Genomic DNA, 26,212 nt, shown 5'->3' with positions numbered 1-26,212 from the left:
AAGCAAAGCACTCTCAACAAACCTCTGTCCTGTCCCTCCTTCCATCTATGTTATGGTCTTGGTTTTTAGTCACTGGGTATGCTAACTTCTGGAAGCTCTTCATATGGCGGTGCCAGATACACTAATCTGAAAGGAATGTGCTCACTCACTATGCAGTTTTCCAAGGTGGCTGGGAGAATGAACCTTTTACTGCTCAAGGCCGTTGACCTTGATGTGATGATGGAGAGTGTGATGATGGAGAGAATCTGGGACTAAGAGAATGGAATCCGGCAGCTACCAAGATGAAGGAATGATGCTGGAAGTACTTCTTTGCCTAATTCTGGGTGATGCTCTAGGGAGTTTCAGTGCTGACATTATAGCCCCCACCATCCACCAAGGAGCACGCCCACATGGGCATCTCTCATACAATCTACAGGATCAGTTGATTTCAAGTAATGCTTCTGCCATGTACCATTTGGGCAAGTCCTCTTGTCCCTTGGACCTCAGATCGCACTTGTGTGTAATGAAGAGGTTCCGTAAAATGGAAGAGGGGAGAGTTTATCATAACGAGAGGATCATTAGAAAAATCTGGAGCCTAGTTGACAGTAAAGTACAGATGACAAGTTCTTAGTTTTTGGAAAAGTGCCATGGCATTTTAATGTTAACAAGGGAATTGGAAGAGAGTTTCGAACTATTTCCGGAAACTTTTCTAAAATTTAAAATTCATTTCAAAATATGGTTTATTAAAAAAAAATTAGGTGACTTTTAATTTTTACTTACGCACTCATTTACCTAACAATGACTATTATGTGTCAGGCACTGGGTATCCATCAGTGACTAAAATTTATGGTTTTACCTCTTGTGAAGTGTACAATCTAGTGGTTATTTGGTAGAAATAATATTTCTATTGTTTTTACTTAAAGCAAACTTCCACTAGCAGAGTCAGGTTGTTTCATCTCTTAGCTGCGTGACTTCCGCAAAGCTAACCTCACCGCATTCCCTCTGTGCTAAACGGGGCTAAAACCTAGATGCTCTCCATAAGGCCTTAGCCTGCCTTAAAGCGTTTATAATAAAACGACAGTGATTCGTAACGAGAGCAGTTGTTGTCTATGCAGGGAGCATGTCAAGTTTGAGGAGAAGGACTTGGTCGTGATAAAACTGGGTACGTGGGTCCTTAAGATGCCCGGGTGGTGACGGACACATCCCTGCCCCCGCCCCCCCGCTCCGGCCCCCCTAACCGCCCTCAGTTCCTCCGCACCTCACGCTCAGCTCCGTCCCGCCCCGGCTCCCCGTCTCGCCCCGCCCTAGTGCTCAGCTCCGCCCCGCCCCGGCTCCCAGGCTCGCCCCGCCCTAGCGCTCAGCTCCGCCCCGCCCCCGCACTGGGTCCCGCCCCTCCCTCACGCTCGGTGTCTCCTCCCCCCCTCCCCAGCTCTCAGCCCCGCCCCTCTCTGGAGCTCGGCCACGCCCCTTCCTCGCGCTAAGCTCTGTTCGGTTCCTCCTCCGGTTCAACCTCTGCACATTGGAAGGAGGCGGTTTACACTCGCGCTGGGGGGCGGAGCCGGGAAAGATCCTTCCAATTCCTACCCTAATATCTCCCACTGGGCGGAGCTGGACAGGGCAGGGCCAACCTGCTGGTGGCTGAACTCAGCTTTTGCATAGCGAAGCACAGCTTTGCATACCCAATGAAGGCAGGCATTTAAAGGCGCCGCTGGTGCTTCAATCCTTGTAGTTAACTCCGCTCGGATCCACCCTTCGCAATGCATCCCTTGATGCGTGGTCTGCTCCTGATCTTTCTGGGCTTGCTTCTTGCCGGCCCTGCGGCCCGGGCGCGCACAGTCCTAAACCGCGTGAGTTCCCCCTCCTTTTAGGAGGCTGCCTGCAATCTCCTGGCCCTACTGGGTTTGTACGGGTGGGTGGGATATGGGGCTGTGGTCTCACTGTCTCTTAGTGTTTCCTTTTCTGCAAGCAGAGCCTCCCAAAGCGATCAAATATGGGACTCTGTGCAGTGATGGTGTGGTGCTCCATACTCTCTTGGAGGGAGTAATCTCGCTCCCGTCCGTACTCCTGCCCTCTCCTAGCGCCTGAGCTGCACAGACCCGCAGAGTTAAAGCACTGCTCCAGGCCCAGAGATTTGGCCCTGTTACTCTGCTCCATACCCATTATCCCTGCTTCCCGTTTCCCTGTGATGGGGCCTGGTGCCTCATGCCTTCTCTTGCCCAAATTCTCTGAATTCTTCCTGGGGAGTGGGTGGGAGGTCTATACTTGTCCAGACCTGTGACCCCGCTGGTTGTGGGCCACCGAGAGGACAGGCCTTCCCACCTTCCAAACTTCCCCCTTCACTTCTTTTTTATCCCATGCTGCAGACCCCTGGAAAAGGGAAGTTCTGTCATTCTGAGACCTAATTAGTCCCGTTCCATTGCCTCTTTGCTTCACAGCTGTGGACAAGACACGTCTGTGGGAGCAAAGGGACAGGTCAAATGCAGATCACTTCCCAACACCACCTTGGAGGTTTGTTCCAGAGAGAGGAACAGTATGGTGTGGGGGAAAGTGGATAGGACCCATCGGAGGAGGCCTGGCTTCTGATCCCTCTCTGTTCCAATCCATGACTCCCTGAGTCTTGGTTTTTTCATTTGTAGAGTGTGATGTCTGGGTTGTTGTCACGAAAAGGAAACTGCCTTCTCTTGATCTCCTTTGCTCAGAGCAGGAAGACTATTTTGCCTGTTTCTTTTTCTTTTTTAGATGTTGCTAGACCTTTATTCATTTTATTTTATTTTTTTAATATGTGGTGCTGAGAATCTACTGCTCACACATGCTAGGCCAGCACTCGACCCTGAGCCACAAACCCAGCCCCTATTTTGCCTGTTGAATGAAAAGTGAGGACCTTTTGGCCTTATTTACACAAAGCCTTTGCACCTTGTCCCTGAGTGTGGTTGAGAAGCTACTCCGGGCCTCAGGCATGGCCACCCACTGTGGGGTCTGGTAGAGGCTCTGAGCTTGCTCTATATCCCTGTTCTCTTGTATTCCTTGTGTTTGGGTACCATCCCAAACCATTGGGGTCTTAGACTGGCAGTTTTAGGAGGCTCTGAGACATAGAGATCACCCACTTCACTCAGACCTTTAGGGGCTCACTCAAGATCACACAGCAAGTGGCACTTTCAGTTTATATTTTCTTATCATTTATATATTTTCACTGGGCTCATGTGATTCAGAGTCCTGGCAGGATTCTGTGATCAAGGGCCAGATAAAGGTAGTGGGGTGACAAGTCAGTGTTTCAGCCTCTGGAAACCTGAATTCTAGTTCTGGCATTAACCCGACTCAGTGACTCTGGGCTATTAAAAAGTCTATTAAGCACCTTAGCTCTGTGGAGGCACATAGTAGGTGCTTAATAGACTTTTTAATGCTATACAGTGTTATTTATTGTATACAAACTAGGTGTTATGCATTGAGTCTTGTGCTTTTTTTTCTAATACATTTTTAAATTTTGAAATAATTTTAGATTTATAGAAAATATGCAAAGATAGTATAGAGCTTCAATATTCACCTAGTTTTTGTTGTTAGCATCTTATATTATCAGCATACTTTGTCAAAACTATGAAACCAACATAAGTACATTATGCTTAACTAAACTCTAGATTTTATTTGTGTTTCACCAGTTTTCTGTTAATGTCTTCTTCCTGTTCCAGGATCTGGATCAGAACACCACATGGCGTTGTCATGTCTTGCCACTGTCTTGTGGCCTGTGATAGTTTCTCAGTCTTTTCTTGTTTTTTTTTTTTTTTTCCCCCACGAGCTTGAAAGTCTTGATGAGTTTAACTCTGTGCTTTGTGTATACAAATTTCTTACCCTCTCGATAACCCTGCGAGAAGATATAATTATGCCCATTTAATAGCTGAAGAAATTGAACCTTGAGGGATTCACTTACCTTATGGTCTCAGCAGTGAGAGCGGCTGAGGTATGATTTTAACCTATGTCTCTGATTTGCACAAATATTTCTGCCTCCATTGTCAGGTCTTTCCCATCTTCCATATGCTGCCTCTTCCCATGTGTTGGTCTAGGATGGGGATGGCAGATGCCTGGTACTCAGCCTGGCCCTGGGTGGGCATTGCTAATCCATCATATTTACTTTCCCCAGGGAGCCTGGATGCAGCTGCAGAATTCCTCCCCATAGCTGCGGCTAGCCAGGTGGTACCTGAAAAGTACCTTGTTACATCTCCCCCAGGACCTAGAAATAGGGAAGGAGTTTAGGAGAGGGGAGAAGGATCTAAAGGGGTATTCTGGAAACTTCCCTTGGAATCAATCCTCAATGTGAAATCAGATTTCTTTAGAGTTGGGAAAGCAGCCTCAGAGAATAGTGAGTCCTCCTACCTATTTCTTCAGCCCAAATCTTAACTCCAGGCACTTTTTCACTTGATAGTGACCTCCCAAATGATCCCCCCTTTCAGGTTGTCTGTTTACAACTATAAATCAGAGACTGGTGTTTTTCTTCAGTGGGTTTTATTGTACCATGGTCAATTCAGCCTCCTGATTATAACCTATGAAGTCCTATATTAAATGACCTTGCCACCCCTCCAGCCTCAGCCATGTTCCTCCTCCAACACATCTAGCCTGTTGGCTTTGTAGTGAGTGCCTGGTGCAGCTAGGCTTCTTCCTGCCGCAGGGCCTTTGCTATATTCTCTCAGCACACACATGGCTGACTCCTCATCCTTCAGGTCTAGCTTTTTCCCACCACCCTACTTAAGTGGGTCCTTTGTTACTCTCAACGTCACCTTCTGTTCTTTTCCCTTGTGGCACTCAAAAATTTTAGTGCTGTTTATTTATATTAGACTATAAGCTCCACAAGGCAGGGCAGGGGCCATGTCTGATTGTTTACCACTAATTGACACAGTCCTTAGGGCCTGTAGTTGTTGCTCCATACATATTTGTGGAATGAATATTGAAGGAAACATTTGCTGTCACCTATTCCGTCCTGCCTTTCTTAGTCACGGTGGGACTAGTCATTCCAAGGATTAGAAACCCATTCCAAGGAGCTCAAGTAAAGGGAAGTTTAACAGGTAAACACGGAACTCAGGGCAGGAAGTGGAGGCTGGGATGTCTCATGGCTGTCATTTAGTGAGCCAGCGTGAATTTTGGCCTGGTGTTATGAGCTTGACATCCATGCTCGTCCTCTTGCGACAGCCTTGAGAGGGAGATAAAAATGCCTTCACATAAAAGATGTGGAATTTGAGGCTCCAGGGGGTTACTGACCTATGGAATCACATGAGAAATATGGCCGAGCCGTGATTTCGGCCTGGGTCAGCTTGACGGGAGTCTTCCTTTGAAATGCGTCACTCCAAAGTCATGTCCCTCACTGCTTTATACACAGGGTAGTCACTTTGTCTTGTTCCCTTTCCCACAGACCAGCAGAATCCTTCATTCTTTTTTTTTTTTTTTTAGAGAGAGAGAGAGAATTTTTTAATATTTTTTAGTTTTCGGCGGACACAACATCTTTGTATGTGGTGCTGAGGATCGAACCCGGGCCGCACACATGCCAGGCTTGAGCCACATCCCCAGCCCCTGAATCCTTAATTCTTATTTCTTCCTCATCGTCAGTTTGGTCATGAGTCAGGTCTGGATAGGAGAATATCTTTGCCAGTTACTCTTCTAACAGAAGATTTATATCTATAATATCTATATCTATATCTATATATATATCACATATATCCATATATATGAATATTAATATATACTGTATTAATCTTTATATATATAAAAATTTAGGAAAATCAACACCAAAATAAACCCATATAACCCAATCAGTAAATGGGCAAATGAATTAAACAGACATTTCTCAACATTAGATGCTTTGGCCCTAACCCCAAACTCATGACCCAAGAGCACCAAGCCCCATGTCCCAGGGGTGATTCAGCCTTTTGTGTCCTCATTCTAAAATCAGAATCTGTCAATCTTTGGGTTAGGTGTTTCCTCTCTCCCTCTTTGGTGCTGGGGATTGAACCAGATGTTTTCTCTTGTCCAGTCAGTTGTGGGGATGTTGAAGATGGAGGTCAGCTTGGGAGCATGGGATTGGCAGGTTTTCTTTTTAAGACTCAGTGTGGGGGCTGGGGATGTGGCTCAAGCGGTAGCGGGCTCGCCTGGCATGCGTGCGGCCCAGGTTCGATCCTCAGCACCACATACAAACAAAGATGTTGTGTCTGCCGAAAACTAAAAAATAAATATTAAAAAATTCTCTCTCTCTCTCTCTCTCTCTCTCTAAATTCTTTCTTTCTCTCTCTCCTCCTGGGGGATCTGGAGGAAGAATGAGAGAAGTGGCTCTGCAGAGGAACGGAGGGTGACTTAAGTAGGGGGACGTGGCATGAGTGATGGAGTGAGAGTAAGAAAGCGGTACCTGGGGTGGGGCAAGTCTGTTCCCTGGGGATTGTTCATCAACAAGGGGCCCATGGGGGATCTTTGCACATGTTTCCTTGTTCTCTTGAGAGTGGGGCTTGGGGGTGCTGTTATGTTTCCCATGTGCTTTGTGTTCTCTGTTGTTCCTGGCCCTGGATTGAGCATGGGTTATGATGTGAATAGGGTCCTGGGTATGGACTTTAGAGGTGAGTCTTCTAGGAGCTTGTCATCTACTGGGATCCCAAGGCTGGCTAGAGAGGAGTGGGCAGCAGGGAGGGGGCAGATTGGAGAAGGTATCTGCCAAAAGACAGATAAGGTCTATTTTGAAGTTCAAGGTCTTTTATATTGTGCCCTATAATGTTCAATATACTATATAAGGGCTATACTCTTTTATTATAGTCCTCCCTATAAAATGGGTAGGACAAATGTAATCCCAAATTTAAGAAGGAGAGTTGCAGATAGGCTCAAAGAGGGGAGGTGCCTCATACAAGGTCATACCATCGGTGGACTCACACTATCAGCAGCCTGTTCTGTCAATTCTTCTGACCTGAGATGGTTCCATTATTTTTTTGAGTTTAAATATTTTATGGGATTCATGTGTGTAATTAAATAACAAGTAGCAATGACAATCTTTCATTTCAAATGCATACATATCGCTCAGTGTTTCTCATAGGTTGATTCATAAAAACCAAAATAATCTGTCAACTTCACTTTTTTCCTCTTTCTTTCTTACCTGACTGTCCCTAGCCCCCCCAGCTTGGTAGCTTTTCCTGGGATAACTGTGATGAAGGGAAGGACCCTGCTGTGATCAAAAGCCTGATGTTGGAACCTGACCCCATTGTCGTTCCTGGGAATGTGACTGTCAGTGTGGAGGGCAAGACCAGTGTCCCCCTCACTACACCTCAGAAGGTGAGTTGGGGTGGGTGGGGAGAGGGAGGTGGTGTGGGCAGCCATCCGAGGCCCTGAGAGGCACTTGCTCAGGGAACTGAAGAATTTTCGAATCCAGCGATCCAAGAGCAGCACATGAGGCACAGATCCAGTGACGCTTATTAAGCTTTGTGAAATCTCAGGATCACAGGATTGCAGGGAATCCCTGATGTCAGCCCAACGACTTCCTGAAGGGGGCATGGGTGATTGATCCATTCTCTGGATGTGATGGTCCACTCTGGTTGGCAATTGCGTTTTGTTGTTTTTGTTAATTACAAAGTAGTGACATATAAAGTTATAAAACCATGTTAGAAACTGCAGATGGTTAAAGGTCAGGAAATAATACAATCAATAAGTTGGGTGGCATCAATTAAAAAACTTCTGCACAGAAAAGGAGACAAGAATGTGAAGAAAGAGTCTACTGGATAAGAGAATATCTTTGCCAGCTACTCTTCCAACAGAAGATTAATATCCATAATATATATATGAATCTCAGGAAAATCAACACCAGACTAAACCCAAATAACCCGATCAATAAATGGGCAAATGAACTAAATAGACATTTCTCAAAAGAAGAAATACAATTGGCCAACAAATATAAAAAGAAATGTTCAGCATCCTTAATCAGCAGGGAAATGCAAATCTAAACTACACTGAGACTTCATTTTACTCCAGATAGAGTGGCAATTGTCAAGAATACAAATAGCCAGGTGTGGTGGTGCATGCCTGTAATCCCAGTGACTGGGGAGGCTGAGGCAGGAGGATTGTGAGTTCAAAGCCAGCCTCAGCAACTTAGTGAGACCCTAAGAAACTCAGTGAGACCCTGTCTCAAAATAACATACTAAAAAGGGCTGGTGTGGTGGTGTGTCTCAGTGGTTGAGTGCCCCTGAGTTCAATCCTCAGTACCAAAAAAAAAAAAAGAAATAATGCTGATGAGGATGTGGGGAAAAGGAACATTACTTTGTTTGTGGGACTGTAAATTAGTATAACTGTTATGAAAATCAATACGATGTTTCCTCAAAAGACTAGGCATAGAGCCACCATATGACCCAGGTACACCACTCTTTAGTATTTATCCAAAATAAGTAAAGTCAGCATACTTTAGTGAGTGATACAAGCATACCTGTGTTTATAGCAACACAATTAACAATAACCAAATTATGGAACCATTCTAGCTGTCTGTCAAATGGATAAAGAAAATGTGGTATGTATACACAAGGGAGTTTTTTTTTTTTTTTTTTTTGCATTGAGGAGATGCTCTACCATTAAGTTATATCTCTAGCCCTGTCTATCTATGTGTCCTTCTCTGTTTATTTAGAGATAGGTCTTGCTAAGTTGCCAAGGCTGGCCTTGAACTTGTGATTTTCCTGCCTCAGCTCCTGACCTGCTGGGATTACAGATGTGGGCCATGGTGCCCGGCTGCCCTGTTTTCTATTATTTTACTAGTCATAAATTTGGACCAAGACAATGATGCCTAGCCTGTGAAGGAAACAGAGGTCATTTTTTTTTTTTTTTTTTGAAACCACAGGAAACTTTGACTCAGATGTAGGTCTCCTTGCAATCGTGAGATCCACATAACCTCACTGTCAAGGTGGAGAAACAAGTCCTCAAGAGGGGAGAGGGCTTGTGAAGGGACCCAGCAGGTACTTGCCAACTTAGGGCTGGAACCCAGGATTCATCAGTGCCTCTGTGTCATGGAAGTGCCAGTGAAGTTGTGGAACAGAGAGGTTGATGATACCTTCTCATCCAGCCCTGCTTGCTTCTCTGAGCAAATAGATTGAGAACTAGAAATGAGTCATAGAACTAGAAATGACCCAGCTACACCACTCCTTAGTATTTATCCAAAATAAGTAAAGTCAGCATACTATAGTGAGTGATACAAGCATACCTGGGTTTATAGCAACACAATTAACAGTAACCAAATTATGGAACCATTCTAGCTGTAATCTCCAAGTGGTAGGCATGGCTGTGACCTCAGATCTGGCTGTTGACTTAAGTTCAGTAACTTGTGCTGCTTGTCTCCAGGGCCTTGCTGGTTTGGGGTGGGGGTAGGAAAGGTGTAAGGGAAGCACTGCTCCTTCTGGCGAGTGCAGCCCCCTAGGCTGCCAGCTTGGTGGGAGGAGCCCAGGCAGGATCTGCTTCCCCGACCCCTCAGCTGGGTGTTCTTGTTCAAGGCATAATTGGCTCAAGCATTTTCACTGGGGTATTGGAGAAACAAGGAGACAGTGTCAGCCGAGGGAGAAGTCAGGCAGGCAGGAGATAGGTGTGTCCCATTCCCCTGCCCCACTCTACTGGGGATTAAATCCAGAGGCTCGAAAATGCCAGGCAAACACTCTACCACTAAGTGACATCCTCAGCTCACTTTTTTTTTTTTTTTTTTTTTTTTTTTAATGATTTCCATTTAATTTTATTTTGAGTCAGGATCTTGCTAAGTTGCCCAGGCTGGCTTTGAACTTGCAATCCTTGTGCCTCACTCTTCTGAGTAGCTGGGGTTATAGGCCTAAGCTGCCGTGCCTGGCAGGAGACAGCTTTTGCATTCCAGGCATGATGCTAAGTGCTGGGCAGCTATTGTCCCACTTAGGGAGACCTTGTGAGAGAGACTGGAACTATAAAATACCCCACTTTTGAAGGTGAGGGAATGGAAACTGAGAGAAGTAGAGTAACTTCCCCAAAGGCATCCTACTAGAAAGGGGGAGAACTAACCTTCCAACTCAGGACCTCTGTCTGGCTCTTCCTGGTCAGAGGAGTAGGAGCAGGCTTGTCAGAGAGGAGGGAGGGCTGGTGGAAGGGCTACTATGTAACTAGGGGTTTAGATAATGGATGTGTCATAGAGCAGTTAAGGCCAGCAAAGGAATTCAGTTTGAACTTGTCCATACAGGTTACAGGGTGTTCTGACTTGTACATTCTTGCTGGGCCTGGAGGAGAGGAGCCAATATTCTGATACTTGGAGCAGTTGGAAGGCTTAAGTTGGTAGCCTGAGAACCAGCCTGAGCCTAGCAGACTGTGAAGAAATAAGTACCTCTCCAGCATCTGTCTCTTAGAAACAAAATCACCCCGAAGCAAGCCTGGGATTCATGAGTTGCTGGAATGTCAGAGTGGAAAGGGATTCTAAAAATGAGGCTTCCTGCCATAAATCTACAAAAAGTTGGATGTTTAAGAGCTAACTTCCTGCTGCCTCTTCCTTACCATTTCCCTTGATAGCTTTGGTGGAGCATGAATGTGGGGACAACTCATTTTGGCACTGGTGGAGCTCATGTAGAATTCATGCTCGATGTGTGCAAGGTACAGCTGGGCTGACCGCTTCTGGGTGAGCTCTGTCCTCTGGAACGGGAGCAGGACCATGACAGCACTGAGGTGTGAGACACATTCTAGATCTTCTCATTCAGCTTCTCTCAGGTTTCTAGGATCCTTTTGTGGCTTCCCCAACTGAGTCTGGAGAGCCTGCCACTTCTGCAGATAGTTTCATCTGTTGTAACCCAGCTGTGATTAAGACCTTATCATTATTATTTTTGATTATATGACAACAGAATGCATTATGATTCATATTACACATAGAGCACAATTTTTCATTTCTCTGTTTGTACACAAAGTAGAGTCACATCCTTCTTGTCTTCTTACATGTACTTAGGGTAATGATGACCCTCACATTCCACCATCTTTACTACCTTTATGCTCTTTCCCTTCCCTTTTCCCCTTTGCCCTATCTAAAATTCATTTAATCTCTCCCCCCGCCCCGCATATTATGGATCAGCATCCTTAAATCAGAGAAATTCTTCAGTATTTGGTTTTTTGGGATTGGGTACTTTCACTTAGCATTATATTCTCCAGCTTCATCCATTTACCTGCAAATGCTATGATTTTATTCTCTTTTAATGCTCAGTAATATTCCATTGTGTATATATATACCACATTTTTTCTATTCATCTACTGAAGGGCATCTAGGTTGGTTCCACAGTTTAGCTACTGTGAATTGTGCTGCTATAAACATTGATGTGGCTGTATCCCTGTAATGCTGATTTTAAGTTCTTTGGGTATAGACTGAGGAGAGGGATAGCTGGGTCAAATGGTGGTTCCATTTCAAGTTTTCAAAGGATTCTCCATACTGCTTTTCATATTGGCTGCACTAATTTGCAGTTCCACCAGCAATGTATGAGTGTACCTTTTCCCCCACATCCTCACCAACACTTATTACTGTTTGTGTGCATAATAGCTGCCATTCTGACTGGAGTGAGATGAAATCTTAAGAGTAGTTTTGACTTGAATTTCTCTAATTGTTGAATATTTTTTAATGTACTTGTTGATTGATTATATATCATCTTCTGAGAAGTATCTGTTCAGTTCCTTGGCTCATTTATTGATTGGGTTATTTGTGGGTTTTTTTTTTTTTTTTGGTATTAAGATTTTTTGAGTTCTTTATATATTCTAGAGATTAGTGCTTTATCTGATGTGTGTATGATACGAATTTATTCCCAATTAGTAGGCTCTCTATTCACCTGATTGTTTCTTTTGCTGTGAAGAAGCTTTTTAGTTTAAATCCATCCCATTTATTGATTCTTGATATTAATCTTGCACTATACGAGTCTTATTGAGGAAGTGGAGATTTGGGCCTACTTTTTCTTCTAATAGACACAATGTCTCTGTTTTAATTCCTAGGTTCTTGATCCACTTTGAGTTGAGTTTTGGGCATGGTGTGAGATAGAGGTTTAATTTTATTTTGTTGCATATGGATTTCCAATTTTCTCAGCACCATTTCTGTCACAAGTATAGCTGATAGGCTTCACCTTGATCACCAACTCCAGTCATTGCTTAAAGCTGTCTGAAGTCCTGTGTAGAAGAGTTCTGCAGACAAGATGGCCTTAGAAGGAGCCAGGAAACAATGCCACAGTGAAGCCAGTTAGTGCAATTTCAGTGCAAGTGTTAGTTTTAATCGATGGGTAGTGACAACCTCAAGAATTCTAAAATTGAGCCATGCTCAGTAGAACATGCCTTTAATCCCAGCCATTCAGGAGGCTTGGGGTAGGACAATTGCAAGTTTGAGGACAGTCTCAGCAACTTAGTGAGACTTGGTCTCAAAAAATAACAAGGGCTGGGGTATAGTTCAGTGGTAGAGCATCCTTAGGTTCAATTCCCAGTACTGGAAAAAAAAATTAACATTCAATTTTTAATGCCTACCATGAGCACAGGAAAGGATATTGTGCTGGGGCACGTACCACAATATTGTCCTTCTGGGATCAGGCGTGGTGGTGTACACCTGTAATCCCAACAACTTAGGAGGCTGAAGCAGGAGGATTGTAAGTTCAAAGCCAGCCTCAGCAACTTAGCAAGGCCCTAAGCAACTTAGTGAGACCCTGTCTGTAGACAAAATATTAAAAGGGATGGGGATGTGGCTCAGCAGTTAAATGCCCCTGGGTTTACTCTCTAGGACCAAAAAAAAAAAAAAAAAAAAATCCTGTCCAGTTAAATATTCTATGATTAAAACTTAATACTGACCTCTAAAGAGGTTGGGGAGCTGGTGTGTTTGGCACCAGATTTACCCCTTGTAACCTTTTTCAAATCCTTTCTCATCAGGTAGAATTAACGGTGGAGAAGGAAGTGGCTGGCTTCTGGGTCAAGATTCCATGTGTGGAGCAGCTTGGCAGCTGTACCTATGAAGACTTCTGTGATGTGCTTAACACTGTAATTCCCCCTGGGGAACCCTGCCCAGAGCCCCTGCACACCTATGGACTTCCCTGTCACTGTCCCTTCAAGGAAGTACGTACTTAACAAGGTTGGGTGGTGGGGAGCGTTACTTCTGAGGCTGGAGTAAAGAGGGGGTTTGGAGAGGAGAGTCTTTGCATTCTCCTCTTAGATGTGTCGGTGTGGGGATATGTAAGGTTGCTTATCTTGGGTGAAGTGGAGGACTTGAACTTAGCTGTGACCTCCAGGTCCTTCCGATGCTATGGTAATCTCTGAGATTGTGGGGACCCAGGAGAATGGGAGAAGGAGTTCATGGCAGTCCTCGAGGTGGCTCCAGGAAGGAGAGTCCTATCATTGGGTTCCCCTGACCCGTGCTCCACTTCTTTCTCACAGGGCACCTACTTGCTGCCCAAGAGTGATTTCACAGTGCCTGACCTGGAGCTTCCCAGCTGGCTCAGCACCGGGAACTACCGCATCGAGAGCGTCCTGAGCAGTGGCGGGAAGCGTTTGGGCTGTGTCAAGATCTCTGCATCTCTAAAGGGCAAATAAAGTGGCAGCAGCCACAGCAGAATGAAGGGATAGAAGGAAGGGCTTTGTCTTCCTTCGTCTTATTTGCCAAGGCCCAATTCTGACTCTCTGCCGTGTCTTCAAGCTCTTTTCTGTGATGATTCTGCTGCCCTCACTGAATATCCTTATGTGCCACTTACATTTCAAGCTGGGACAAGCAGCTCTGAACTAAGGGAGGGTGAGTGTGGCAGTTCCCAAGAGCCCAGGATGTCTGTGGGCTAGCCACATCATTCTCCTCCCCATCCAGATAACTTTGCAAGAGCTTCTTTTATTTCCAAGGAAAGGAAACCAACATGTTTGGGGACTTTTAAGTTCAGACTGACCCAGTCTTGGCCTCCAGAAGTACCTTTTTAACTTTCTCTTTTCTTTTTGTCACTAACTGAAAAGCAGAGTTCAGGGTATTAACATTTTTCATCCTACTCCAAGCCCCTCCTATAGGAAAGGGGCTGAAGTAGTTGATCTCCATCTGTTCCTCCATTAACTTCTATAATTAATTTTGCATTCTTTTCTAGGTTTGCCTGACACTGGGGCACAGTGTATCCTGGAGAGGCAGGGTGTATGTGGTTGAGGTTTCCTTGCAGGAGTTATTTTAGGAATGCTGAGTTTTTTACAATCAGTCACCAATTCTGGTGGCTTCAGGGCCAAGCAAGAGACATCCGTGAGCAAGAAGGAGCACTAGAAGCATGCTGCTTCTAGGTGTGACCTTTGGATAAAGGTAATACATGCCATGGATGCAATAAGCATTCCTCATACTATACAAAATAAACAAACAAGTAAATAAATAACTACACTGATACAAGGCAGCTGAGCTCCAGTCTGCAGTTGGAAATATGATATAATGGAGGATGTACTTCAGTCCATAAGGGGCAATTGCATTCTAGCTGATGAGTGCCATATAAAAATGTTCTGGGTCCAGAAATGCCAGATAGTCACATTTTTTTCCCCCCTAGAGAGGCCAAAAATGCAGATTTTTAAATATGAAATTTTACAGTTTTTATGTATTGGCAACTACTTGTTCTTTTTTATATACTGTTGGGGCCAAAGGGGCCAAATGTACTTGTCTGGGGAAATCTGGCCCATGGAGGGCCAGTTTGCAACCTCCAAGATAAGACTGTCAAGACAACTCTACTAGCACCATTTCTCCCTCCATAGGGCCAAATCCATAGTGGCTGGCCCCAAGGAAATCTGCCAGTGCTGGAAGAGGTCTAGGTGGCCTCTCAGCAGTGACCTGCATGGATCTTGAGCCTTCAGTTGAGGGACTGATGCTGAAGAATTGAGCACTCTGGCAGCTGCCTTGTGCAGCAGAGATCTGATGAAGAGAAGGTGGATTCTAGGTCAGGCTGCCTGGATTTGTCCACTACCCTGTTGTGCTGTGATAGCTTTCTGAACCATGGACAGCCCCACATGCCAGGCTTATTTGAAGCCTGAATTGGCAATAAATCTTTTTTAACTTGCTAAGAGTTCCTCCTTTGTCTCGGCCGTATGTTTCTTTGGGTATATCTGGGGATTTCAGATGCTTGCTTGCTGTGGGCTGTTTCTGCTGGAAGGTTGAGCTGAGTTGAGGCATCACTGGGGACTAGTGATTCTGCTGTTGTCTGGAGCCCTCGTTTCCCGCTGTTAATCCCTGCGCAGCTTCCTAGGAATGCTGTTTTTCCTTCCCGTCACATCATGACCTCAGCAATCTTTCCCCCTGTCCTTGGATCTTTCTCAGTTGTTTACTGGTCCACATTACTGGGATCTCATTGGCTCAGGTAAGATTTGTGTTTGCCTTGCTCGTGGCTCAGATGCTCCCTTGGGGTTTCTTGGGGGTGAGAAGTGAGAGGTGGCTTCTCAAATCATAAGACAAAGTGGACTTTTTAATAAATGTTGCTTCGCCTACTCAAAAGTCATTTGGAAAAAGTTGAAATTAGATCCATACTTTATAGCAGTGCAGGGTTGGACTCCCAAATGGACCTGGCTCTGTACGAAAATGAAACCATACAAATACTAAATGAAAACACCTGAAAAATCCAGTGGCACTAGAAGGTTGGTAAGTAAGTCTGACTACATAAAGAGAGGAAAAAAAATATTTGGCAAAAAACACCATAAAGTCAAAAAGACTTGGAGAAAATATTTGCAGTGTATGTTCTAGACAGAAGGTTAATATTCCTACTACAAAAAAACTAAAAATTAAGGAGCAAAGTAATTTTTTTAAAAACCTGATAGAAAAAAAATGATCACACTCAAATATATAAAAATGAACCATAAACAATGAAAAACATATCTAAACTCATGGGTAGAGAAATCCGAGCTAAAATGATACTGGGAGGGGGCTGGGGATGGAGCTCAGTAGAAGAGCACTTGCTGGGCAAGTTCAAGCCCCTTGGTTCAGTCCCCAGCACCATGTAATACCATTTAGTATCTGTTATTGGGCTGCTGAAAGCTAAGAAAGTATTTTAGCATGTCCTGTTAAGCAAGGCTGTAGAGAAGCAGGCCTTCTCATTGCTGGTGGAAATGCAAGTGGAAACCACCTACCACAGTTAAGATCTTGAATGTCCCTCAAAGGCCTGTGTTTTAAAGACTTAATCATCAGCCTGTGGCACTATTGGGAGGTGGTGGAACCTTTAGTAGGTGGGTCCTAGTGGACAGGAGCCAGGTTGTGTGCCCTTGAAAGGGCTATTGGGACCCTGGTTGCTTTCTGCTTCCTGGCTGCTAGGAGGTGAGCAGCTTTCTCTACCACATACTCCCTCCATGACATACTGCCTTGTCATAGACCCAAAGGAATGTGACCAAGTGACCATGGAATGAAACCTCTGAAGTGATGAGACAAACCTTTCCTCCTTAGAGTTGATTATTTTAGCTGTTTTTCACAATGATGAAAAACTGACTAGCATAACTCCTTCTGTAGGGGAATTTGTATGTTACTTCCAGAACCCCCTGGGATATCAAAATTTGTAGACGTTCAAGTCCCTTATATAACATCCTCTTGCATTTTTAAAAAATCATCCTGGGGATTGAATCTGGGGCCTTGAGCATGTTGAACAACTGCTCTGTCATTGCCCTATATCCCAAGTCTTTTTAAAAAACTTTATTTTGAGATAGGATCTTGCAATTCTGCTTCAACCTCCTGAATAGCTGGAAGTATAGGTATGCACCACCACGTTGGCTTGCTCTTCCATATTTTATTGTATTTATTTTTAGTTTTTAAATTTAACATGTGAAGACATTAAAATGATAGGGTAGCACAGTTTTTTTGATACATGTGTACATTGTGTAATGTTTAAGTCAGGTTAAACATTTATCACTTATTTATTTTTGTAGTTGTAGGTGGACAGCATGCCCTTATTTTATTTGGTCATTTTTATGTGGTGCTGAGGATCCAACCCAGGGCCTCACATATGCTAGGCAAGTGCTCTACCACTGAGCCCAGCCCCAGCCCCCATTTATCACTTGTTTATGGTGAAAACATTCAAACTCCTAGCTTTTTGAAATATACAGTGTGTTATCACTAGCTATACTCATCTATTTATATAACAACATAACTGAAGTTCTTATTCCTCTGATTTTTTTTTACCCACTGATCAATCTCTCCACATCCCTTCCTCTCTCTTTCTCTTCCCCAGCTTTGAGTAAACATTCTATTCCCAAGCAATCAACTTTTTTTTCTACATTCCTATGAAATCAACTTTTTTCCTCACAATTGAGATCATGTAGTACTTGTCTTTCTGTGCCTTCCCTGCATATTTTAAATAATCTCTAGATTGCTCATATTGCCTAATACATGTAAATACTACGTAAAAAGTTGTTATCATATATTATTTAGGGAATAATAACAAGAAAATCTGTATATGTTCAGTACAGACAAAATTTTCTTTTTTTTTTTTTTTGAAGAAAAATGTAGATATGCAATTGAATCCATAGATATGGAACCCATGCACATGGAGGGATTGTACTGATAAAATTACAAAAACATCCTTTGACCCAACTTCTGGGAATTTTTTCTGAAGATATAACTCCAACCATAAAAAGTACATATGCATGCAGTTATTCATTATCATGGTGTGAGCACAAGTAGTAAAAACAACATAAATGTCCCTATATAAGGGACTCAATAAATCTTGACAGGTCATTTTAGTTGCAAAGAAGGAGAAAGATCTTCATGAGTTCTTTTCAAGATACATTGTTAACTGCAAAAACCAAAGTGTAATAAGTATATGTTATGTTTTGTGTAAGAAAGACAAGGATATAAGACAAGATACATGAATCTGCTCATCTGTGCAAAGTAAACAAGCACAGATTACCCAGAAATGAATGAGATTATTTACCTATGGAGGGTGGGTGGGAATAGAGGGGAAAGAAGGTGGTGTGTGTGTGTGTGTGTGTGTGTGTATGAGTGAGAGAGAGAGAGAGAGAGAGAGAGAGAGAGAGAGAGAGAGAGAGATATCAGGGTATAAAGGAAGAAGAAGAGGGGCCCTACTCAGTATATCTGTATAACTGTGAGTCTTAGAGCCATAGTAATGTTTCCATATATTACTATGCATTTTTATATAGCATTCATGTGTGCTAAGTATTATATGTAGAGAAGATTTAAAACATACAGGAAAGGCACAGAAAGATAAGTACCACAAATCTCATTCACATGGAATATAGAAAAAATCAAACAGGTTTTGAGAAGAGTTCAAAATGAAATTCAGTAATGAATGAATGAGCTGTATTTCAAGTGAATAATACAACCAGACCGGCGGGGGAAGGAAAAAATAACTCAAGTTACAGCATTGTGGTGGGCTGCCATACAGGAACTGCACACACATATTGAGTCTGGTTAGTCAATTTGTTTTTCACAGCTGTAGGGGTTAGTGGTTTGGAAACTATGTTATGTGTACATGAGGAATGAGAAGATAAATATATTGTGGATAAGGGGCATCTTGAAAGGATTCAAGAACCAACTTGCTTTTGATGGCTAAATCTTGGGCAACAAAATTTGAACAACCAAATAATGACAAAATGTGTTCTACTCCATTAAATAAAAATACACAAGAGACTCCTGTATGCAGTGGAATCTCTGTGAAATGTAGAAGGAATGGTAGCAATGGAAAAAAGATCAGTAGGCAACACCATAGGAATAATTTTTATAAGAATTATAAGAAACATTTTTGGGTGCCAAATTAGTGGATACAAGTGTGATAGGAAACCTGATTTGCTTGGTTTAAAAATATTTCCTCACAGGATACTCACCAATGGCCAAAGGAAAACTCATCTATTTATGGTAAGGAAACCTGGCACATACCACCTTAACCAAGTGACCAAGTTAAAATTACCAGTAATAAGACATATTGACCTCGTGTATCTCCTGATATGATAGACGAGGGCAGAATGTCACTTCTGTGGATTCTTGTCGATAATGCATAATCTCAATCTAATCATGAGAAAAGATCAGACACAAAATAACTGTTAACTACTTTTCAAAAGTGTCAGGGCCATGAACAAGAAGACTGAAGAACAATCACAGACTGAAAGAAAATAAAGAAATATAACATATGGATGCATTATGAGTTCCTGATTTGAATTTTGGATTAGAAAAAAGGACCAGAAGTAGCATTTCACTGATGTTAATTAGATGATCTGAACAGTTGTACTGTGGTTATAGAAAGTGTGAACATGAGTGCCAGGTGAAGGGTACACGGAAACTTTTATTTTTGCCATCCCTTGTAAGTTTAAAGTTTTCAAAGCAAAAAGGGTGTAAAAATACATCATGGAAGTTCTGTTTTGAGGGGGATGGGGAACACGGTGTGAGCCAGCTTTTACGTAACTTCAGTTCAGGAAGGGAGATAATATAACTGATGTGTTATAACAATAGAGGCTCAGGGGCTATGGAGCCTGGGTCAGTGGGTGAGGTCAGAGAGGGTTATCCTGAGGAAGTGGTGGTTGAGATCTGAAAAAGGGGAATCAAGTAGGTGAAGGGAGGGGAAAAAGGGTTTTGAACTGGAATAGCAGAGGTGGAGGCCCTGTGTCACGGGAAGCATGGTGCCTTGGGGGAACTGGACACAGGCCAGTGTGATTGGAAGGAGAAGGTGCTACTGGTTTAAGAGGCCGGGAAGATAAGCACAGACACTTCACCCAGAGCCTTTTGGTTCATGGTTGATTCTTCCTGACCAGCAAGTCCAACTTCCTGTTTGAGGTCACTTGAGAAATTTCCCTTGACAGAGCCATATTATCAGAGCAATTCCACTTCTAAATGGGGTTTGTGTGCCACAGAGATGGTTTTTCTTTCCTTTTTTTTTTTTTTTTTTTTTGGTAATACCGGGGATTTAACCTAGGAGCTCACTCATGCTAAGCAAGTACTCTACCATTGATCTAGCTATCTATCTATCTACCTACCTACCTATCTATCTATGTATCTATGTATATATAAAATATAACTCAAGTCAATCCACTTGAAGAAAATTTCTATGACATTTTATAGTCTGTATTTTTTAAAAATTTCTTTATTTCTTGGTGGTGCTGGGGATAAAACCCAGGGCCTCCTGCATGCTAGGTAAGTGCTATACCACTGAGTTATAATCCCCAGACCCTGTTCCACACATCCTTCAAAATCATTCAGTTATATGGATATGACTTATTAAGAAAAGCAAAACAAAACAACAACATGGAACCATCCTCCATATTTTAAACAGTTTTATTGAGATACAATTGATATACAGTAAGCCACAGGTATTTCAAGTGTTGTCCAAGTTGGTAAGTTTTGACTTATGTACACGTCTGTAAAACCATCTCCACAACTGAGATAGTGAACAGAGTAACCATCACAACCAAAGGTTTCTTCATATCCCTTTGGAACACTGCCTTCTCACCGTCTGCTTTCTGTTATTACAGATAATTTTTCATTTTCTGAAATTTTCTATAAGCAGAATCACATAGTGTGTACTCCTTTATTGATCTAGATTATGTCACTCAGCATAATTATTTTGAGATTAATTCATTTTATTGTGTGTAACATGTTTGTTTCTGTACATTGCTGAGTAGTATTCCATTGTGTGGTCATACATCACGATTTGTTTATCCACTCCCCGGTTGATAGAGTTTAGATTGCTTTCCACTTTTTACTATTATAAATAAAGCTACCACAAACACTTGCATACAGGTATTTTAATGGGCATATATTGTTCTCTTTTAAAGATGAAGATCTTGGAATGGAATAATTGGATCAAATGACAAATATATGTTCAACTGTTTTTGTGTATGTTACTGAACCTGGGGTGCTTTACCACTGAGCTACATACCCAGACCTTTTTATTTTTATTTTATTTTTTAAAATTTTGACACAGAATCTTGCTAAATTGCTGATGCTGGTCTTGAACTTGGGATCCTCCTGCCTCAGCTTCTTGAGTGGCTAGGATTATCAGTGTGTGTCATAGTACCTGGCTTATGTTTAATGTTTAAAGAAACCATAAGCAGTTTATCAAAGTGGTTGCACCATTTTCCACTAGCAATTGCAACATATAGAGTTTCAGTTATTCTGCATCTTTACCCACACTAGCATGGTCGGTTTTTAGAATTTAAGTTTGTCTCATCAATGATGGTTTTAATTTGAATTTCTCTTAATGGCTAATGATGTAAAATATTTTTTTTTAAATTTTCTTATTTGTTTTCATTAGTTATAAATGATAATGAAATACATTTTGACCTATCATACATAAATGGAGCATAATTTCTCCTTTTTCTGGTTGTACATGATATAGATTCACACTGGTTGTGTAGTTATATGTGCACATAAGGTAAAGTTATGTGAAACATTTTTAAGAATATGCTTCTTGGGCTGGGGTTGTGGCTCAGAAGAGGGGCGCATACCTAGCATGCATGAGGCACTGGGTTCGATCCTCAGCACTACATAATGTAAAATAAAGACATCGTGTCCACCTATAACTAAAAAATAAATATATATATATTTTAAAAAGAACATGCTTCTATATCACCCATATATTTTCTTTGGTGCATTTTAAAAAGTTGAGTTGTGGGCTGGGGATGTATATCAGTGGCAGGGTATTGCTCAGCATAGGTGGCCCTGAGTTTTGATCCCTAGTATTGCAAAACAAAACAAAACAAAACAAAACAAAAAGTTGTTTTCCTATTGTTAGAGCTAAGGAATTTAAAAATATATTCTGGATGATTCTTTCATTAGATAACATGCTTTGTGAAGATGTTCTTTGATTATGGCTTTTCCTTTCATGCTTTTGGTAGTACTTTAAGAAAAGAAGTTTTAATTTTGATAAAGTGAACTTTAGCAGTTTATTTTATGACTGTGCTTTTGCCATCACAGCTAAGCAATTTTTGCTTCAATGAAGGTCACAGAAATTTTTGCTATTTTTCTTAAGATTTCATGGCTTTAGATGTTAGTTTAGGTTTGGTTTCATCTGGAGTTGATTTTTGTGTATGATATATGATATTGATCCAAATTATTTTTATGTGGATAATCTGTTGCCCACATGTATATAGAGTTAATTTCTGGGCTCTATTCTGGGCCATTGATTCTTTGTCTACGTTGGAATCAATACCATGGGGTTTTTTTCTTTGGTTTGCAGTGCTGGGGTCTAACCCAGGGCCTGGTGTATGCTAGGTAAGCACCCTATCACCAAGCTACACCCTCAACCCCTGCATAGTTTTTTTTTTTATTTTTAAAATTTGTTCTTTTAGATAAACATGACAGTAGCATATATTTTGAAACACTATCCATATGTGAAATATAACTTTTTATAATTAATATTCCATTCTTGTGGTTGTACATGATATGGAGTTATACTGGTCGTGTATTCGAGTATGAACATAGGAAACTTATTCTACTATCTTTTCTATTCCCATCTCCTCTCCCTTCCCTTCATTCCCCTTTTTCTAAACGAAAGTACTATTTTTTTTTAATCCTCCTCCCTTTTTGTGAGTTAGCATCTGCACAGCAGAAAGAACATTTGGCCTTTGTTTTTTTTTTTGGGGGGGGGAATTGGCTTATTTTACTTAGCATGATATTCTCCAGTCCCATCTATTTACTGGCAAATGCCATAATTTCATTTTTTATGGCCGAGTACTATTCCATTGTGGAGATATATATATATATATATATATAAATTATTGCATCTTTGTTATAATTTTTGAAATGAGAACTCCTCCAACTTTGTTCTTTTTTCCAAGATATTTTGGTTATTCTGGGTCATTTTCATTTACATATAAATTTTTGAATTAGCTTATACAAAAGAACCTTCTTACATTTTTTATTTTTTATTTTTTTTTTATTTTTCAACTGAGATTTATTCTTTTATGGTCAATATTTTAAATATTCCATCAAGTTTATTTGCTGGAAGCTCTTTCCTTATTATTTCTTTCCAACACTTACAAAAAGCCTCTGTAACTACTAGCAATTACATCAGTTTTGATTTTAGAAAAAATTACATGAGCAGGCAAGTAATACTGTTGGCAAGGAAAAATGTAGACTACAGATGTCACAGAAGTTTCATTTAGCTAACAATAAAGTATCAAAATGATTTGGGGGAGGGAATCCAGTACGTTCATATTAAAAATAACAGAAAAGATGGTAGTAATTTAATTTACTTTAGTGTTCTTCAAACTGGTAGGCACAAGCCAAGCTTTTTCAGACATGTTTTGTTTGGACTAAACAGCATTTTAGTTTGTCTTTCTTTAAACTGGTTAGTACTAAAAGGAATAAAATGCATGCCATAAGAGAGATAACCTCTAAATCTGCTAAGTAAAAGGAGCCAGTAAAAACTATCACATAATATATGATCACTTTATATGAAATGTCCAGAAGGGGCAAATCAATAAAGATCAGACCAAAAGAAAAAAAAAAACCAAAGTGGAGTAGGGTTTAGGATGTAGTTCAGTAGTTGAGTGCATGGACTCTGCGTCTGAACATATACAAGGCCCTGCGTTCAATCCCCAGCACCTCATACACACACACACACACATAAAAGTGATTTCCCAGGGCTGTGGGAGAGGGGAAGGAGTGACTGCTTATGGGTAGGAGGCTTCTGTTTGAAATGATTAAAATGTTCTAAAATTGTAGTGATTCATTGCACAACTTGGTAAACAAACACACAAAAAAACCCCCACCAAATTATACAAAATGATCTTTAGAGAATACAAAGTATATCTCAATAAAACTGTTAAAATGGTGACAGCACTAAATAAAAATCAAATCTTTTAACTTTAGTTGAAAAACATGACTATCTAGTAACAATAGTTATCACTCATAGCTCACATGGCCATATCCTGCTACAGATAAGAAGTAATTACCCCTTTTAGAAAAAGCACATATTCCACAGTATGCTAATGCCTACCACTTCAAAGATACCTGCCTAGCCTATACAGATATAGTAACTTTTAGCCTCAAATTACAAGAAGGGAATTGGTGCAACAGATGAAAAGATAAAAAAATTGAGAATTTGCAATTATACCATACTCCCCTTCAACTAATAATTGGCAGAGCTACTTGTTTACTAATAAATTATTTACTAATATTTAGACATTTATTCCCTATCTGATACATAATCAATTGGTCAATTTTTATTTCTCTTATAACAAGAGATACCAACTACAGATCAAACTTTATGCAGTCAACTATAACTACTTGTTTCTACAGTTAAATCAGTATTTCTCAGCAAAGGTGTGAATACCAGGATAATCCTTTCTTATAGAAGACTCTTCAGTACTGTAGGGTATTTAACATTATTGGCTTCAGGGCACTAAATGGCAATACCAACCATTTATTATTATGGGGGTGGGGGTGGGGGTGGGTTCTGATCTTTTCTAGTGGGAGGTTCTATTCAAGCACAACTAACAACTTACAACCTACCTAGGCTAGAAAGGTCTACATTATTTTAATAGTTATAGGTGAATAATCACACCTATTAACGAGTTAAGAATCATTTCTGGTATTCACCTTTATTAAATAAAATGATAACTAATCATTTCTTCAAAGATAAAGTATCTTTAGCAAACTAACCACCAACCACTAACTATAACGTTGGACTCAGGAGAGATTTCATCACAACTACAGCTATAATAGCTAATTACTATAAAAGATATAACCTTAAGTAAATCATCGTCACTTCTTTGTGGAAAAAGTTCCTTCAAGGTCTGAAGTTCAGCATCTTTAAGGTCTTCCAATTCTGAAATATCATCATTTCTTTGGGCCACGGTAGGAAGGCCCTGGGACTCTTCATATTCAGATGGCTCAGACACTACACTCACTGTGTCTTTGTTGGATTTCTTCTCTTGAATGGTACTGGAGCAATTTGGGGAAACAACATCTTCACTATCAGAAGACGAATCAATGTACTGTATTCCTCTTTGATTCTTGAAATACGATATACTTGCTTTCCTTTCATTATCTGGAGTTTCTGGAACGCTAGAATCTTCTGTTTTTTCAGTTAGATCTGAATCAGGGGTGTTTGCCCTGCTAACTTCCCCTTCAGCCTTCTCTTCTTCAGCACCAAGAGAAACTGGTGAAGAAGGTCCGGGCTGGGAGGGCTGGGGGGTTGCTTCGGGAGCTTCCTCAATCTTACTCCTTTTCTCAAAGCGAAAACGGTCCACATTGAAAAGATTCATTTGGGTGGAAACCACCACGCTGAGGGCAGGGGACTTTAAATGAACCATTGCCTTGCAGCCTCGGTGCGATGTAACAAAGGTTGAAAAGAAAGAAACAATTCCCGGCGGGAGGCGACGGTAGCCGGTAGCCGGGCTGGGACCTTCCAAAACAGCACCCTTCTTACATTTTTGATTGGAATCAGATTGAAGCTATAGATGAACATGGTGAAAACTGACATCTTAACAACCATCCTCCTTCTCGATGATGAGAAGGGTGTCTCTTCCCATTTATTTAGGCTTTGACTTCTTTTAGCATTGCTTGTAGACCTATTGTATTTTGATGCAGTTCACTTTATTGTGCTTTGTGGAGTTTGCCATTTCTTGCACATTGAAGGTTTGGGGTAACCCTGCGTCAAGCCAAGTCGATTGCTGCTCTTTTTTTTTTTTAAGACAATGTGAGGAAATTTGAATATTGATATAGTTGATATTATTAAAAATAATACTCAGTTTCCTTTTGGCATGTTAATTGCACTGCAGTTATGTTTATTGAAAGAGTCAATTCCATTTACAGATAAACACTGAAATATTTATGGATAAAATAAAAAGTATTTATAGCAATAATTACTATTTAAATTAATGCATTTAAAGCAGATCTGTTTTGACTCCTGGCTCTGTTATCTTCTTCTTCTTTTTTAAAAAAATTTTATTTGTTCTACTTAGTTGTATATGACAGCAGAAGGCATTTCAATTCATCATACACAAAGGGAGAGCAATATTTCAATTCTCTGGTTGTACACGGCATAGAGATGCACCATTTGTACAATCATACATTTTCCTATCCTCATAACCCCTCCCCATTTCTAGTCTCTGGCACATTTTGGCAATGGTTGCATTCTTTCAACCTTTTCCAATAATTATTATATCTTTTATGGTGCTGTGCAACTGGAGATCTTTTATATTATTATTTTAATTGTTCTGGTACATCATGACTTAAATGATAAACGTGTGTGTGTGACTGTTCAATTTACCAGCCATTCCTCTTTCTCTCCCTCTTTGGGGACCTCTCTATTCTCTGAGATACAACCGTGTTGAAACTGGACCAGTTGTTATC

At 41.2% G+C, this 26,212-nt stretch overlaps 2 protein-coding genes across 2 annotated transcripts; one reads left to right on the top strand and one right to left on the bottom strand.

Moving 5' to 3' along the window:
* The first annotated feature begins 1,591 nt into the window (after positions 1 to 1,591).
* Positions 1,592 to 13,707, top strand: Gm2a (ganglioside GM2 activator). Its single transcript, XM_076855750.1, has 4 exons — positions 1,592 to 1,826; positions 7,108 to 7,269; positions 12,856 to 13,038; positions 13,357 to 13,707. Exons 1-4 carry the CDS (start codon positions 1,737 to 1,739, stop codon positions 13,510 to 13,512), a joined length of 591 nt encoding a protein of 196 aa, XP_076711865.1. The 5' UTR covers positions 1,592 to 1,736; the 3' UTR covers positions 13,513 to 13,707.
* A 937-nt stretch (positions 13,708 to 14,644) lies between these two features.
* Positions 14,645 to 25,122, bottom strand: LOC143400333 (SWI/SNF-related matrix-associated actin-dependent regulator of chromatin subfamily A containing DEAD/H box 1-like). The gene is made up of 2 exons (XM_076857605.2): positions 24,604 to 25,122; positions 14,645 to 14,839 (listed from the first exon to the last, which is right to left on the bottom strand). Exons 1-2 carry the CDS (start codon positions 25,120 to 25,122, stop codon positions 14,645 to 14,647), a joined length of 714 nt encoding a protein of 237 aa, XP_076713720.2.
* Positions 25,123 to 26,212: the final 1,090 nt, after the last annotated feature.

Source organism: Callospermophilus lateralis, chromosome 5 (assembly GCF_048772815.1).
Source record: "Callospermophilus lateralis isolate mCalLat2 chromosome 5, mCalLat2.hap1, whole genome shotgun sequence".
In the NCBI taxonomy this organism is placed as follows: domain Eukaryota; kingdom Metazoa; phylum Chordata; class Mammalia; order Rodentia; family Sciuridae; genus Callospermophilus; species Callospermophilus lateralis.
This window is presented reverse-complemented; position numbering and strand designations above follow the sequence as displayed.

Bases quoted from the DNA above. Each gene is read 5' to 3' on its own strand.
- Gm2a (XM_076855750.1), top strand. From the start codon at position 1,737: ATGCATCCCTTGATGCGTGGTCTGCTCCTGATCTTTCTGGGCTTGCTT. The intron at 7,270-12,855 runs GTGAGTTGGGGT...CTTTCTCATCAG, and splicing joins CCCTCACTACACCTCAGAAG to GTAGAATTAACGGTGGAGAA. The intron at 13,039-13,356 runs GTACGTACTTAA...TCTTTCTCACAG, and splicing joins GTCACTGTCCCTTCAAGGAA to GGCACCTACTTGCTGCCCAA.
- LOC143400333 (XM_076857605.2), bottom strand. From the start codon at position 25,122: ATGAATCTTTTCAATGTGGACCGTTTTCGCTTTGAGAAAAGGAGTAAG. The intron at 14,840-24,603 runs GTTATATCTTTT...TCTCTTCATCAG, and splicing joins GTGACGATGATTTACTTAAG to ATCTCTGCTGCACAAGGCAG.